Genomic DNA, 13,901 nt, shown 5'->3' on the forward strand with positions numbered 1-13,901 from the left:
AATGAGAAAGAAATTGAAGAAGCATTGTTTTTTGAGGCTAATATATTAGGGACAGAAGTTATTTGCATGTGAAAATCCTGGTCTACATCTATCTCAAAACCAAAAAGCCAAGTGACATAAAATAATACTTAACAGTCAAAACTTCCACATAATTTATGTGGAATTTTACTTGTAAAATGTAAAACCTGTGCCCTTATACTCAGCAGATCTCACAGGGCAGCTGATCACTTTGGAGAAGTATGAGGTGAAATTTCAGTTCCACTGAAGGACAATGGTAAAAGGCCTGTTCACTCTAAAATTCCCTTGGATAATACCCATGAGATCTTTTTACCACTGCTTCTGTTGAGGAGCCAGTGCTGCTGTGAGAACAGGGACTGGGCTCCATTCAGAAAACAGCTGAAACTGCGTGGTCTAGTCTTGATTTGTTTGCTTGCACAGCCCCACTGCATTGATGAATGGAGAATGATCCAACTTGGTTTTCAGACCCAGACCTGAATTTTCATGTCCAACAATTAGGAAACTCCTTCCCTCCCCACCCAGCTGTAAAATTAACTCATTTTCTCTCTAGGTCTTTAAAAGTTAATAATCATGAAGCACAATGATGATGTATTTTATAGGGTGACTTTTCAGGCTGAAAGTATGGTTTAAAAATCAACATTTTTGGCCCTCTGCTTTTTCCACTGATTTCAGCACACAGTGAACTCCACTTTGTCCTGCCTGGTCTGGCTTACTCTCTCCTTTCAGGGAAATCTCACTGCCTTTCCAATATCATTGCAGAGGGATTTGCATAAATGTAGCTGAATATAAACATGTATATGAACTGCTAGTTCATTTAGTACTTGACTTGTTTAATTCCAAACACAAATATAAATACCCATGCTCATACGTACGAGAACCCAAGCATGAGTATGCCATGTTACACTTATTTGACATATGCAGCATTAGATCAAAAAGTCCTGAGAATTTTTTTCAAAGGATTGCTAGGTTATTCTTTTTTTGTTCTTTTTTTTTCTTTTTGTAAATTATTGGTAAAGAATATTTTAAGTGATGAAATCTTTTCAGCTGAATGCTGAAAGGTATATCTAATTGTTTTAAATGTGCTGGATTAAAAAAACAAACAACAAAAAAAAAATAAAGAAAAGAAAAAGGGAGCATCTGATCAACTGCTCCATTATTCTTCTGTTTTCCTGATCACCTCTGCCCTGGCATGTAGAAATTGTTTGATTTATTTAAATCCCAGGAACTCCCACGGCATATGGTTCATAAAGTAGCATTTACAGTGTGCATTGTAACACTTCATCACTACTAGAAAGACTTGAAAGTAATATGGGTTCATGTTGTTCCAAAATGAAAAATAGGGTAAAAGTATCTCTAGTATTAAGATTTACTTTTGAGCCTGCTGCTGTAAAATCAACTTTTGGAGAGGAATGGTATTTTCTGAATGACAACCGCCACCACCACCAAAAAAAAAAAAAAACATTAAAAAAATCCCCTAGCCCAAGAAAACCATCCTCAGAAAGTAGTTCTTCAAGACTGCCTTTTTTCCCACAGCCTTGTGGAGCCCCCAACCCTGTCTGCAGAAAATGAAAGAGAGAGGGGTGGGATTAATGTGTAATTAAAGGGAATTTGGAAGGCTGAGATGTTGCGGAATGTTAGATCAGTAGCTGGAACAGCATGTGGTGTTCTTTAGGCAGGCTTCATTGAATCCATACAAAAAAAGAAAGAAGGGCTGCTTGCCTGTCTGCTCATTTATCAAACAGCTAGGCTGAACTTTCACAGCTCCACAAAAGTGTTTTACTGTTTGCTGAAGTTTTGCTCCAGAAATTAAAGCTGAACAACCTAGCGACTCTGAGTCTATGCTGCATTTTTGTCATCAGCCACGTTGTGCAAAGCTCTTGGAAACCAACATGGGTCAATTTTTATATGATACAAAGGGAAGATGATTGTACATTTGCAGGGAAAAAAGAAATTACTGTAAAATGGTCAAATATGTGACATTGTAATGTCTTTATTCATATAGCACCCTTTGATCCAAATACATGTTCCAGAGCTTTCAGTCATCAATCAGGATTAAATATTTATCATGGTGGCAAAATGGCTAATGGAGAAAAAAAAATCTATATTATTTAATCAATTTTAATTGATGTGTTCTTCTAGTTGAACAGTTATATTCCATTTTGTATGCCTGTTTTCCTTTAATATTAGTTGGTATCCCCGCCAAAGAGGAAACATTTAGCAATTTCTATAATGAAAACACAATTAAAATAGATTATAAATTTAAAAAGGAAGGCATTCCTTTTGCAAGTGAATTTTCAAGGCTTACTGAAGTCTTTCTTGCATGACTGTTCTGCCGGAAGAATTTTCCTCCTGCTGCAGACCACACTGAGAATCAGGTTCAATCCTGTGAGGTGCTCAGTGCTGCTTTTCCAGCAACTTCAGCAGAGCTTTTTCATCAGGACTAGCCTGGTTGCAGAGGCTCTGATTACTGAAGGCACAGTCTACATTCATTAATCCACTTCCTTAAATGCATCTGGCACTAAAGAAGTTTTGTTTTACAGTAGCAATGTTCTTTTAATCTCTGCTGACAGGCTAGAGTCCAGATTCTTGATGATACCCTGCTGTTTCTGAGATGCACTTGTTTTCCAGAGGATAAATTGATTACAAGATATCTTTACAAATGCAACAGTGAGTTTTCCCTGGTAGAAGTGGTGCCCCTGTCAAATACCAAAATCTTTTCAGGGACTCATCTTTTAGAAAAAGGAATGTTGTCATGGTCTGAGCCTGGTCAGCAGCGAACCACACACAGCCACTCTCTCTCCCTTCTCTTCTGGCAATGAGAAGGGACAGAGAGCCAGGCTTGGGGTCTGAGATAGGACTGGGATGGGGAAAAAATCCCCCTTTATGGGCACGAGCAAAAGGCAGACTCGTTAGGGGAAGAAAAAAACAACATACATTTATTAGAGACACTAACAACACGCAACAGAGTAGGACAGTGAGAAGCATTGCCACAGCTTGAGAACACCTTCCCCCCACCCCTCCCTTCTTCCCGGGCTCAGCTCTGCTCCCGATATCTCTACCTCCCCCCACAGCAGCGCAGGGGCAGGGAATGGGGGGTGCAGGCAGTGCTGCTGCTTCTGCCATCTTCGGTGGGGGGAAATTCTGGAACTTCTTCCCCCTGCTCCAGCGTGGTCCCCCTCTCACAGGAGACAGTCCTCCACAAACTTTCTCCAGCTGGAGTCCCTCCCACGGGCCGCAGCGTTCCCCACACTGCTCCGTCATGGGTCACTAACTTCCTCCGACTGGATTCCCTCCCACGGCTGCAGCCCTTCCCGAGCTGCTCCGGTGTGGGACTCCCCTGCATGCTGCAATCCTCCCAGCGCTGAACTACAGCAGCGGGGGCTGCCTTTTCCCACAAGACCTCGGCCTTCTTCGGGCACAGACACCTTGATCAGCCATGTGAAAGGAAACACAGCCCATAAATCAATGTCTGCTCCACCGTAGATCTCCATGGGTGGCAGGGGGGGCCACCCTGCGGTCTCCCCACAGGATACAGGGGGGTCTCTGCTCCGGCACACCTCCCCCCTCCTTTCTTCCTCCGTTCCTCCACTGACCTTGGTGTTCATGCAGCTGCAGCAACTCCTCCTCACCAGTCCCACTGCCTGTCACCACGTCCCTTCTTAAATACGTTATCACAGAGGCGCAGCTGATGGGCTCAGTTTTTGAGAAGAGGTGGAGCTGACTTGGAGCTGGGGGAGCTTTGAAAAGCTTCTCACAGGGGGCCACCCCTATAGCCCCCTCCCCTGCCACCAAAAAACCCACCACTCACTCAAACCCAGGACAAATGTTTAATGGCAAGATTGTGAAGGTCTTTAGAGAATTGTGGCCTCCAAACCTCTGAAAAGCAGAGTTTCCTCTGTTTGCAGCAAAACCAAGTTTGTTGATCCTGCAACTGACACAAATAGGAGGCCAATTCTAAGTACAATCCTTCTTAGTTTAGAGGCAGAACTGATCTTAGAATATTTAAGGAAATGTATTCTACTCTAATAACCTCTGAAAGACTTTTTTTAAATTAATGGTAGGTGATAGAATTATACTGAAATTTAAAGTCTCTTTCCCCTCTTTCAGTACTGGAAAAAATGAAAAGCTTTATTTCTGATTTTTCCTGCCATGTATTTTGCTGACATTGCAGTACAGTTTTTCTGCTTTTCTGTCTTAACAGTCTGTATTAATTTAAATATTAGTAAATGTGCTTTTTTTTTTTTTTTTTTTTTTTCCTAATATCAGTTCTATTTATTTGCAGATAATAAGGCAACAATTTCCACAGCTAACGACAAGAAGACTTGGAACCAGAGGCCAATCAAAGTAAGCAGTGTATGATATTATTATCATCTCACACAAGGCCACATCTGGCTCTGGCTTTATTGAATAGAATAGTATAATGTCAGGGAATAATATGTCCAGTTGGGGACTTAAAACCCAGCTTTGATGGAGGTTCCAGTGTAGTCTTTACATTGTCTTATTGATTCAGTGGTGATTCTGCAAAGGTGGTCTAATGGAGGCCTTTTACTGATGTCATCAGCAATATTTTCCTTATTGTTCCTGTAATGTTTTTCATCTCAACTCACTTTACACAACATAAAGGACATTCACACCCAGGAGTAATGGAGTACTGTGGAGTACTGTTGGAGGTTGGGGAATGACAGCTGGTTAACATCATGTTTCAGTTTAGAGACAGAATGTCCTCTGGAACTTAGGTAGGAACATACATTAGCCTAAACTGAAATTGTCCACAAACCTGGATTTAACCACCATTTGTCCTGTCTAATGAAATCTAGCATGTCTTTAACTAATCAAGGAGTTAGTTTATTGCCTTACCCAAAAGATGGTACTTCCTGAAAACAGTTTATTCTAATTGCAGAAAGAGAAATTGATTCAAAAAGAAGAATGCACTTCCTGGGGCATTTGACTATTTCCAGTTGTTGACAAGATGTGATTCTACCAATTTATAAAGAGGATACAGTGATGTTTTTATACTTTGTTTTTTTGTGAACTCCATTAAATTTTTCCAGTAGAGCTTTGGATCTTTTTATGGCAAACATAAGCCTGCTAAAAACATATATATAGATATAGATATATATATATGCATTTCTTGATTAGGTTTCACAGAATTGTACAGAGTACTCTAAGGGTAGTCTCTCTAGATCACAAGTGGAAAATTATGGAGGTGGAAATGAAAACCTAGGACAGTGCGTTTGCAAAATTTTGCTGGTAAAGGTTCTCTTTCTAGAAACACAATATTGCTAAATGCTGAGAAACAAATATGCTGTGGGAATTGAACTTACATACCAAAGCTGGAATGACTCAGTCTTTAAAGGAAAAAAGGAATTAAGATACTAAAAGAAATGCCATTAAAATTAGCTTTACTGTGCCCTTCTAACAAGTGCTTCATGCCAAGCAGTAACTATTGATGGCACCAGATGTCTTCCTTCATCTTGAGATTATCCTAATTTTATAACTATGCTTTCTCTTTTCTAGAGCAGTTATATTTGAGCAGCTAATTGGAGATTTGAAATATCTTCCCAAATGCAAATTCAGAGCTACCATAACATCACTCATGACAAAGCTACCCGAAATCTCAGGTGCAAATTCTAGACTAGTCCAACAGCATATTAGGAAACCATGATAGGTCTGGACCTAAAGAATCAGGATTTAGCACTGAATAGAAGTTCTGTGGAGGTTCATAAAGACAGAGTGAAAGCATGCACAAGTTACTCTATGGAAGCATTCATAGAGAATACCCACTGTCAGCCATCAAATCACTCTGACATTAACTACAACTTTGTTATTTGTCTTCCAATTTAATGAAAGGAATGAGCACTGTTGTATTTCTAAACTGGAGCTCCTCCCGCAGCTCCAGGAGTCTCTCAGAGGGACAAGATGCTCTTCATCTGCCGACTGAAGGTGTCTTGTGTCTCCAAAAGCTATGTCTCCTTACTATCAATGAGACTTAATATTTCTTACATATTTTCCCCCTAACCTGCATGCCTATCAGAGGAGCTTTCAGGTCACATACTCCTCTCATGCTGCCTTTGCAATGGTTCTGCTCCCTATATAGCAAAAAATAAGGGGTTTCTGTATAGCATCCTGTCTGTTCTCTGCAAAATCCTTGGCCCCTGAGAGGGAGATCATAGTCACTCAAATTTCAGAGCCTCGGTAGGTATGAAATTGAGTTGTTCTGCTCCAAAAGTGGATGCCTACATCTTTGTCAGTGGTTAACACCCCAAGGATCATAACATATGGAAGAGTCTTTCTCATTTGATCCAATGAAGAGGAGAGGTATAAACACTCACACACTCTACATGCACACTGTGCTTCTTTACAACACACTCCTTGCTAGGCCCAGCACAGCTGTAACCAAGCTCAGGTTTTGTTTTCAGAAACATCTGACTGCATTCCAGTTAAGTGTTACGTAAAGAAATTACTTTAGGCATTAACACTTCAGACCCTTTATCACCAACAGTGCTGACCGACTGCTGCCAGTATGATTTTCATTCCACTTCCCTGCTACTGCCAAAGGAAATTCATCCATAGAAGCAGTTAAGATTATCTGACTTCACACTGTTCTGCCTTCAGTCTTTTTATAGCACGGCTGCCTTGTAACATTACAAAGTTCAGAGCTACAATGGTGCTATACTCTTGGTCATCAGTTGTGAGGCTTTCTTTTTTGCAGCTGGGTTTATTGCTGTAAGCATGCAGCTGTTCTCTATCGCACTGAGCTTAAAAACAGTTCTACCAGAGGTGAGCCATGAGAAGGCAGTTAAACATAAAAGCCAATTTCTTTCTGTGCTGTAGTTTGAAACTCTTCAATTATGTTCACAAGAGGTTAGTTAAACTGATGGAAACTATACGGTGTGAATGAATTTACTTCTTTCTTTAAAAGAATGCTGCAGATACTGGATCCATGAGAGTAAAGAGCATTCTACTATTTACCACAAAATTGATTGTGTTGTCTGCATGCTATTCTGCTAAAGATTAAACTTTCAAGCCCTGTTTATTGAACTAAGTTGGGGGTTTTCTGATAGAAATACAGAAAAGTGCTTGGAAAAGAATCTCTGTAAACTGCACTAGTGAATTTTTGCCATTTGGGATAGTAAAATTATTGAAGGAGGGAACTATCTGGAAAAAAATTTTGAGTTAATTTGGCTATTGCTGTCTATATGATTTTGAAGCTACCTGGGAAACTCTTTTATGTAGTTTCCTGCCAAGTGCAGTATGCTCGAAATTCAGTAATGCACGGTGAAATTCTACTACATTTTCCAGGCTTTCATTAATTTTTTTCTTGAACTGATTTAAGAGGAAACTTGGTATGAGACTGACCCCTATTTAAATTATACAAACCTCTCAGTCCATCTAGAACTTTTGCAGTTCTGCTTGCTGTGACCTTTTCCCTTTTTTCTCCCTTTCCCTCAGCAATTTGTGGTGCTAGCTCCCTGTAGCATTTCCTTTTGGTTCCCCCAACCCCAGACATACCACACAGGACATATGTGAGCTTTATGGCTCTTATGTGCAGTGCATGCATGACAACTTCTAGAGACCAAACTGGAGACTTGAATTGCAAGCTGGAGTTCAAGCTAAAAGATTCAAGCTAAAAACCTGAACTTCTACAGCTGGTATTATAACCCCAGTGTTAGCACAAACTCGCCATTAGCTATCTGTAACAGGTCAGGACCAGTCTGAAGCCTGGTGTCTGGTGTGGAATACATATTTTTGGCTAAGCCCTGATGGGCAGATTTGGAACCCATAACGTAGCTTTCTAAGGTATTGAAGCTAGGAAATCCCATTCGTGCCATATCAGCTTAATGTTTTAGTAAATATGCACTTGGATTATTCAATACTGAGTTCAAGATAGCTTCTATTTTTAATGGACAATATAAAACACCTTCAGTAGGCACGGCAAGGGAGCCATGTACTGGAGTTTTGCTACAACTCCCCAGGCCTCCCCTCTGCCCATCTGTGCTGGTAGATAAGATTAGGGCTTCCAGATCTTTGCCATCACTTTCTGCTGGAGATTATGACACGCACTGATCTGTGCGTGAATAACTATGAGAGAAAAAAGGAAAAAAGTCACCTGAGTTAGTTTAAACTACCATCACTCAGATGCTACTCTTTCATTCAGTTAATTGATGACCTTTGTAAAACCAGCTGATTTTGCCTAAACCAAACTCTGATCCATTCAAGTGAACAAATTTGCTGGCAGCACTCTGAAATCAGTAGCTGGGGAGTACAACAAACATCCAGAGTTGGTAGCTTCTTCTGCCACCATAGTGGGATCCACAAGACAGTGTCTCACCATGGTCTGATAAGCTTTTGATAGGTTGTAAGGAGCGAACTGGAAGGTCACTGAAAATTCCATCTAGGAGAGTAGGGTGAATCAAAAGTGTATGTGCAATACAATCTTGTAACGCCTTTTATAATCATTAAAAATTTAGCTGATGGGTTGGTGGTGTCTACAACTGAGAAGCTGAAATAAAATATAACAAGTTATGGAAGGAATAAGATTACCTTTGCTACTTTGATGCAAGAGTTAGATTGGCTAATCAGTGCTTCCATTGACGCTTATAATAAAGCCAAGTTGTAGCACAAACTCGTGCTGTAGGGCCACGGATCCATTTTTATAGCACAGCCACACTGTGGAATTCCCACTGTGGTCCGCACAGTGTTATGCAGTATGCCTCACTGATCTAAGCCCAATGCTGATGCTAAGTAATGAAGCAAATAATTTTGAGCTGTACGTTTCCTATCGCTCATTGCTTTCCAGCACAAGCCTTTTCCCCTCTTCTCTTTTCATTGAAGTGTTTTCAATTTTTGAAACATTTCTGATCAACTCATTTGCAAAAAAGACTCCTGCTTTTCAGGGATCAAACCAGACCTCAACAGCCTGAGAATCAGGGAGCTGAAATAACAACAGAAGGGCCAGTCCAGAGGGTCTGTACCCCTGTTTGCTAAACTAAACAAACAGCTGCACAGCAGAAATCTGCCAACAAGTACCTCTAAGATGCCTTTTATTTTTTAATAATAATAATAATTAAAAAAAATGGAAGCCCATTATTTTCCTGCTCTGCAATAGAGTCAGCTTTATTAATTCAAGAGAGCTACTTTTACCAGAAGGAATGAAAATTGGAAGCCAAATATATTACCACAATGTTCTGCTACTGAATCAATGCTTGTTAATAATATATAAACCATTGCACAGTCTGTTTTGCTGTAGAAATCATTAGTGTTATCAGTTTCTCTTACTCCCATATCTCTTTTCTTTTTTTTTAATTTTCAAACAATCTGCTTTATAAAATACACATCTCTATGTATCAGGTACCATTATTATGGAATTGCAGTGAAAGAAAACTCCCAGTATTATGATGTGATGTATTCTAAAAAAGGAGCAGCCTGGGTCAACGAAACTGGAAAAAAAGAAGTAACCAAACAGACAGTGGCGTATTCACCACGATCCAAACTGGGAACATTACTGCCAGAATTTCCAAATGTCAAAGATCTAAATCTGCCAGCCAGTCTGCCAGAGGAGAAGGTAACACTTTGGAAATCTTTTCTTGGCTTGTCTTGGGTCTTTTTCCCTGCTCTGGATGCAAGCTTTATCTAAACTATAAAGCCTTTAAATGAGAATAAGTTTAATAATGCTTTGGCTTTATTTATGAGGGACTTAATTACTTCATATAATAGGAAGAAATATCTTCCCTTAAAATAGGCAGCTGACACTATCAGCTGTACAATATTTCTAAAGCTTGTGCACACTTTTTTTTAAAGTTATATTATGCACAACAGGTAAGGTTTGAGGGTAGCTGTTTTTAAATATATTATAGCTCATTTGGTGCAAACTGAGAAACAGTTCTGATGCTTTCTTGACCAGAGATGGACTTAGTGCATTTGTTATCCTTCTAGACTGGAAACTAAGAGAATAGGATCTGCACATATGACAAAAGTGCTCTGGATGCTCTTGGCTGAGCTTGCTAGTTTTCTGATGCCATTCACATGTGTAGTATCAATGTAAAGTGGACAAAGGAATAGGGGTTTATAGTTCTTTATGTCCTAATTAGGGCCACATTCTCGTCTTTGATCTCACTGAGGCTTTTTGCTCCTCTTACATTTGAAGAATCCCCATTGACATAGAAAAATCCACGAATTCAAAGGGAGAATTTACTTTTAAGAAGAAAACTCATCTTAAAGCTAATCTAACTAGACTCTAACCTATTTCATTATTTGTGCAATTGTGCATAGGTAAGATAAGAAAAAACTTGCTTTTTTGTGCTCTGTATTCTGATAGTTTTAAAAGCAGATTTCTTAAAGTAGAATGATCTTTTGTGTGTCTCCCTCATTCTTTTTCAGGTTTCTACCTTTATTATGATGTATAGAACTCACTGTCAGAGGATACTAGACACTGTAATAAGAGCAAACTTTGATGAGGTATGGTTAGAAACTGCAGTTGTAGCTTAATGATACATAAGGTATTAATGGGTCTGAGAGCTTATTTTGAATGTGATATTACGAACTTAGGTTTGTAATGTCCTTTTCATGTAAGGTCCTTTTCATGAGTGATGAACAATAGATATGCTTGAGTATATAATACATGACCAATAGTGTTAAATCTCACTTATGACACTGTGTGAGTTAGAGGAATGAAAGCAATAGGAATGTTTTTGTCTCTCCATTCTCCAGCAGTATTAAGGTAGCAATATCCCCTTGTAAGATGTTGGACAATCTGTCCACCACTGCTTTTCAAAGCTTTGAGTTGGGACTGAACTCTGTTTGAAGGAATTCCTCTGAGTATTCAACACAAACCCAGGACAGGTGCCACAGCCAAAATGGTGGGCTCTGCTGCTCTATTAACCATGGCGCAGGGCAGTGAGGGGCCTACAGCCTCCCAAATATCCCAGAAAGATGTAGCTGAAGTCTCCAGTTGCCCAGTCATACTGTAGTGCAGCTAGAAACACACACACACAGCTCAGCAGTTGATACCATCCATTAGAGGTGGGTAAGGTTTGTACGTTCTGCATATCTGACTGAATCTGAGGGTTTTCTAGCAGTGCATGCAGATAGCTCTATAATTAGAGCTGAACAACAAAATGTTACTGACATGCAAACAGCTTTATAATACATGTGGAAAAGGCCTCTAGTCCAGGAAAACAAATCTGACTATAGAGTTGCTGAGGGCCTGATTCAAATATGACATCCAAGCCCTGGAAAAAATCAAGGGAAATGGGTCTTTTGACTCTTCCTTCTCAACAATGGCAAGAAATTCCCTGCTTTTCTTCCTCTCACTGTTTAATTTTCACACTCTTCTGGCCTAAAGCTGAGGCTCTTTTAAGTCATTGTACCCAGTCTAGATGCTTCCATGTGAGAGAAATATGTGGCACATATTCAGGACGTTTTGCTGGATTAGTCTCAGAATACTTTCTTAAGAGCAGGGTGTTATATTTTGTTAGGCAATCTGTTTGTCAGGGTCAATGGTGGGGAAGGAGCTGACTAGCAGCAATACATAAATGTCAAATCTCTGCTTCACCTGGTGTGGTTAATTATTTCAGTACAGATTGTCTGCAAAAGTTTATCACTTATGAATACCTTTATTTCCTAAATAAAAATTTTCAGAGGTATATTTTGCTGTGTCTGAAATCTCCCCATTTTCTTTTTTGTCTTTCTTCATTCTTTCGCCTTTTTCCTTCATAGTGGAGGAAAGAAGAAATCCATAAGTGTAGTATTTCTTTCCAAAGTGAAGACAGAAAATGGTATATTGACCCCTGTAAGCCATGTGCTATCCTCCTCTCCCTCCCTACACCAAGCCCTAGGTTGCATTCCTTTGTGTACAGGGACAGAGAGCAAAGAGAGAAAAAGGCTTTGCATGTGGAAGCCAAAGAGTTACACTCACCAGTCACTGATGGAAGGTAAAAATACAGTGGTTCCCATGGGTGTGTCTTGTGTAGTAACACAAAGACACCCTGTCACCAACTCAGAGCGTCTCCATGTTCTTTGGTTCATTATCCCATTGTGTGCTGCATTACAGTATAAGCCTGTCTAGCTAAGGAATATGCCTTGCCTGCATTGTATACCATCAGTCCAGCTCTGGGACTGAAACAAATGCTGTGTAAACAGGATCATTTAAAGAAAATGATATTTGTGGCCTTTGATTGTTTTAATTTAAAACAACCCTGCTTCTTCTCTGCAGGTTCAAAGTTTTCTTCTGCACTTTTGGCAAGGGATGCCTCCTCATATGCTGCCCGTATTGGGTTCTTCAACTGTAGTGAATATAGTGGGAGTTTGTGATTCAATTCTGTACAAAGCAATTTCTGGAGTTTTGATGCCAACGGTACTACAAGCATTACCTGACAGGTCAGTATAGCTAGCAGCATTGACCACTTTTAACTCAGCTGTCTTTGTTGTATGTCTTTTCTTCAAGAATGGCACCAGTTCTCGGAAAGCTGCTTGCTGTCACCTGTTTTCTGAGTTTAAATCACAGTGTCAATTCAAAGGAGTTGAAGGGCTGACATGTTTCTGAAGAAAAGTTCAGATTTTAACAAGACTTGTATTGTGAAAAACTTGTTATTTTTTGTGTGATAAAGGATACCACCTTCTTCTTGCTTTAACATCAAACTGATGGTCATATCCCAACTTTCAGGGAATGTCAGAAGTCCACAGGCTGCAGAATGCCATACTGTCTTGTGAAAATTTCAGACGCTTTTCTGCTAGTCTGGGATAACAACATAACAGTATTCTGAATTTTAATGACAAGAGGAGCTGGCCTGGCTGCTCTATTTGTAAATACTCACATGCATATTCAGGCGCTGCAACCTAAGCGTTTGTCTTTGTATGCACTCTTGGAACCCAGTTGTTATTTTGCTTGCCAGAAGTATAAAAAAGGAAGATCATACTTGTGATGTCTTGGACAAGCTGGTTTAATTTAAATACTATCCTATGAAGAACAGACACATGTTTATTTTAGGATTACTTTACTAATATTAAGAAGAATTTGCCTCTTTTGTTTCAAAGCTAAGTTCACTTTTCCAATCTGCATGGTAGATCTCAGCTGTTCTCTTCCTAGCTGGAGCTCATGTGAGTACAAGAGGTCTTGTTCATATAGGTAGAGCAGGACAGAGATCAACAGTTCACAATAAAAAGTGTAATCACCGAGTGCAGTCAACCTGTTTCCCCTTTTGATTTTCCTAATGTGAGCATCAGGAAATTATTTCTTTTATAAATATATGTGTACACCTTTAGTATTATTTGACTGATGCATTCCTGAGGTTGAGTAATTTGTTAAGAATATTGCTCTACATGTTTCTTTTTGGTGCTGTGTATTTGGCCATCAAGTTTTTAAAGTGTCTCTAATCATGGCAAATGTTTTCAAGATGTTGTTCTGCTCTCCTATGCATACTACATGACTGCTAAAGTACAGGCAAAGTGTTTTTTCCACAAGAAACCTGTTATAATCATGGGCTTTCCTTGATAAGACACATACATTTTTACAGGCTTTGTCCCTCACCACACACCCCCCCTGCCCCAAATCTATTTCATTGGAAGGATTAAACAGAACAGCAGTCCTTTTCTCAAGCTGCTTAGTTCTTTCATAGCAAATAAGGAGAGACTTGAGTGTGAATATAGACTTTTGTAATGCATATAAAGGGCCAGATTGTGGCTATTAAGCCATAGCCTGCACTGGAGGGGGTGAAGAAGGGTCTCATTGCAATGGAAGCTCCTGAAGGAAATCTTGCTGACTCAGCCAGAATCCTCTGAGGGACTTCCTGGGAATAAATGTTGGCTATCCAGAAAATCCACTTCTTAATGGGTGCAGCAGTTGTCATCCTTCCCCTGTCCTGTTAAGGTGTCTGTGGAGCAGA

The 13,901-nt window shown here is 39.8% G+C and overlaps 1 protein-coding gene across 2 annotated transcripts in view; it reads left to right on the top strand.

The window, feature by feature from the left end:
- RFX4 (regulatory factor X4) overlaps window positions 1–13,901 on the top strand; it is a 100,524-nt gene that overhangs the window by 42,100 nt on the left and 44,523 nt on the right. For both annotated transcript variants that reach the window (XM_042793385.1, XM_033004443.2), the window contains 4 exons: window positions 4,301–4,362; window positions 9,370–9,583; window positions 10,399–10,476; window positions 12,233–12,396. In XM_042793385.1, the coding sequence (XP_042649319.1) occupies window positions 4,301–4,362; window positions 9,370–9,583; window positions 10,399–10,476; window positions 12,233–12,396 (518 nt within the window). The remainder of the gene's footprint in view (window positions 1–4,300; window positions 4,363–9,369; window positions 9,584–10,398; window positions 10,477–12,232; window positions 12,397–13,901) is intronic.

Source organism: Tyto alba, unplaced genomic scaffold (assembly GCF_018691265.1).
Source record: "Tyto alba isolate M040663 unplaced genomic scaffold, T.alba_DEE_v4.0 Super-Scaffold_2, whole genome shotgun sequence".
Classification (NCBI taxonomy): Eukaryota; Metazoa; Chordata; class Aves; order Strigiformes; family Tytonidae; genus Tyto; species Tyto alba.